This window comes from Porites lutea, chromosome 6, assembly GCF_958299795.1.
Source record: "Porites lutea chromosome 6, jaPorLute2.1, whole genome shotgun sequence".
Taxonomy (NCBI): domain Eukaryota; kingdom Metazoa; phylum Cnidaria; class Anthozoa; order Scleractinia; family Poritidae; genus Porites; species Porites lutea.
In genome coordinates this window covers 2,847,501-2,850,807 of record NC_133206.1, presented here as the reverse complement: position 1 = coordinate 2,850,807, position 3,307 = coordinate 2,847,501, and the positions used below count along the sequence as shown (strand labels likewise).

General features: G+C 41.4%; 1 protein-coding gene across 1 annotated transcript in view; it reads right to left on the bottom strand.

Moving 5' to 3' along the window:
- Positions 1-1,438: 1,438 nt before the first annotated feature.
- Positions 1,439-3,307, bottom strand: part of LOC140940159 (mitotic spindle assembly checkpoint protein MAD1-like) — a 26,246-nt gene continuing 24,377 nt past the window's right edge. The window contains exon 19 of the mRNA XM_073389060.1: positions 1,439-2,084. Coding sequence (XP_073245161.1) covers positions 1,920-2,084 — 165 coding nt within the window. The 3' untranslated portion in view covers positions 1,439-1,919. The remainder of the gene's footprint in view (positions 2,085-3,307) is intronic.

Genomic DNA, 3,307 nt, shown 5'->3' with positions numbered 1-3,307 from the left:
AACAGCGAACGAAGAAAAATATTTACCACTGTCAAAGGAGGCCGCTGGACCAGCCTCGTTTACAGGTGGCGGGAAAACAAAAAGTCTCCTCGGACCAAAAATCCAGAAGACCGGGTGCCGGTCTTCCCCCCTGGGGAGACCCTAAAAGGTGAGATCAGTGGCAACTAACAACTCATCGCGAGTTCCAGAAAAATTTGAATTCCTAATGCGTAGTCCAATTCTACCTATTACCACCCCTCTGGCATACCTGCGGGGGATTTGCCATTTTTTTTTAATTTGGCGATCTATTCCCCACCTCCAGGCTCCTCATCAACACGACGTTGTTTGAGTACAAGACTTGGGATAACAATATTGATTTCCGTACAATAATAGCAAAATGAGACTCTCCACGGGGTCCCACACCCATTATTTCGCACCGAGAAATGATGTTCTTCACAAGAACAAGGGGAAAGTTATTTTCGATTAGTCCCGTTCCCTACCCTCGGGACAGGACCAAATCCCCGAGCCTGAAGAACTAGACTTATCTAGGGGGTTTCCCGGGGGATGGTAAAAGGTAAAATGGAACATGATTGGCCAGGAATTCATATATAACTACACTACGAGTAGTCCCTCATTTTCCCTCACGGATAGTAGAGCGATCGAATCGAGCCGCGTCTCACCTTTCTCGCGTGGGGTGATTTTCACGCGAACGCGCGTCTTTCGCTCTTTTCCACCCTGAAGTTTCGCTCGACCCACTATCCCTGAGCAAAAATGGAGAATACTCGTACCCCCTGGGTCGTCGACAATTAGAGAAGCTTAAGTCGGGTACAATGTAAATGAAAGAGCTCTTTGTCTGCTATTGACAAGATAATAAAAGTCATTGTTAATAAAATTTTGGAACATCAAGGATGAACAACAAGGATAAACAATGAATAAATTTATTTACACAGTTAAAACTTACAAGAATTACTTAACATGAAAATATGTGGCCCAGTATTCCAGGGACCAAAATTAGCTCCAATTTTCTCCAACTGAAGTCCCTTTCTAACAAGTGTATAACCGACACTAAATAGGCCCTTTGCAGCTAGCCATTCACGTGGTACAAAACCGCCATGCTGTAGAGCAAAGGTCGAACACGGACAAGACAAACAAAGGAAATTAACGCGTAAAATTAGTATGCCTTTTGTTTGTCTTGCCCCAGTGCGACTTTTGCTCTCCAGCATGGCGGTTTTGTACCTCGTGAATGGCTGGCTGCAAAGGCCCTATTCCTGGGAAACGTTGTTAAAAGGAGCATACGCCACGTGCACATCTCCCACAATGCACCTTATTTGCCCCTATAATTTTGCATAAGCGTTGTTCTCAATTTCTCTTAGGACGGCTGTAATACCCAGGGGAAATGAAAAGCAAAGGTTACGCAATTTTTTTTTTTTGGGGGGGGGGGGGGGGGCAAATAAGGTGCATTATGGGAGATGTGCAAGTGGCGTATAGGTTCCTGGTTGTTAATGATTAGACAGTCCTAAAGGAGAACCATTCATCTGAAAGCTACTGAAGAGCAGGGTTTTTTTAACAAACAAAAAGGCTAAAAATTTCAAACCAATTTTGATAATAGCCCACGTTCGATATTTTAAAATTCTAACATGACTCCGAGACTTTAGGGACAAAATTGTTACTTTTTTCAAGTCCATTGTCTCGCAATTCCCAGAAGAGACTTACGCACAAAGAAAACCAAACCAAATAAGGAAAAATGACCGGAAAGCCTCGGAGTCATGTTACAATTTCATAGATCTAAGGTGGGCTATTCAGAAACGACTTGCAATGCTCGCAATGACCTACAACCTCGTCCCCAGAGTCTCCTCGATTCCAACAGCCATATTTAGTAGAACAGAAGACCCTGGGGACGAGTTTGATTGACATCTTTCTCTCATCAGATCCTGACGTTATTAGCTGATAACTATGGTCTGCGTTTGTCGGTTGAAGAGTTCAAGCGTGATGCTGCTTAAGAAAGCAGGGATAGAGTTGAATCTCTTCAGATAAGTCTCTATTTGATCCGTTAACTGAGAGGAGAAGTCTGTGGCAAGGAGCATCATTTCACCTTTGGAAGTGCTCTAAAATTACAACAAAAAAGCACAAAATCAAAACAGGTACATTCATCTTTTAGTTTTCTTCCAAAAATGAAACAAGTAGTCGCACGCGCAGAAGAAGAAGCCGCAGCACCCAGGTTACCATTACTTTAGCACAATAGTAAAAAGCAAACAAACAAACAAACAAACAAAACAAACAAAAAAACATCAAAAACAAGGAATACACTGAATACGTTGTTAGAAATAAGGACAAGTTCTAAATAGTAGCTTGCAAAAAGACTAGCTTAGCCTGCATAGCAAGCGTTTCCGCTCGAGTTAATGCGCAAAAGCTGGAACGAGAGCAAACAAATAAAAGAAAGGGGAGGGGCTCTGGCTCCAAGTTTTCGCGCCATAACTCGAGCGAAAACGCTTGTTACACAGGCAAAGGCTTGCTTTTAACTTTTCTTTTACCTGCGTACGTGATGTTTCTTTAAAGTATAAATGGTAATTATAGAGAGCGAGGGAGACTTGAGTATCGTTTGGGCGAGAAAACAAGGCGGTTATTGGGTAGAATCAGTTTTCTGATAAAGGATTTGAAAATACTGGTTGTTACCAGAGGAGGAGCGAATAGTATCCCATGATGCATTTTTCCAGAGGCATTACGCGATATCGCAGTCATGGTAGATTCCATCGTGAAATAAGGTCGTTTTCTCGTCGCCTTTTTTCTCATTTGTGTTCCAGTAAAAGTAAGAAAATTGCATTATTTTGTTATTTGACATGACTTCTCCGATTTGCAATAGCTTCGGAGCGAAATTACAACATAGAAACATTTATTTTCATTGTTTCACTTAGTCTTCTTATCACAAAGTGTTCAGTGACCCACAACAAGGTCATGAATATTTACGATTTTTTGGATTATATGTTGAAGTCTTCCAAATGTGGACCTCACGCCGGCAAATTGAGGTCCTGAATATTGTACAGGCTAAGAAGTACCCAGAAGTACCCACATTTTGAAGACTTTTTTATCGAGCAAAGATGGCGGAAATTTCGTATCTTTTATCACATTTCAACGCCATGTGTGATAATATATGTGTTGTATGTGTAAAGCCTGCTGAAGGCTACATCTGTTGGGCGCTTTCAAGAACACTTTATGCCGAAGCAATCACTTTGTATTTTCATAGTGGTTATTTTTAAAAGGAATTTGACTATAATTATTTTAATTAGAACAAGGAGCGGTAAATATTACCGTGTGTTTCAGTGTGATAGGA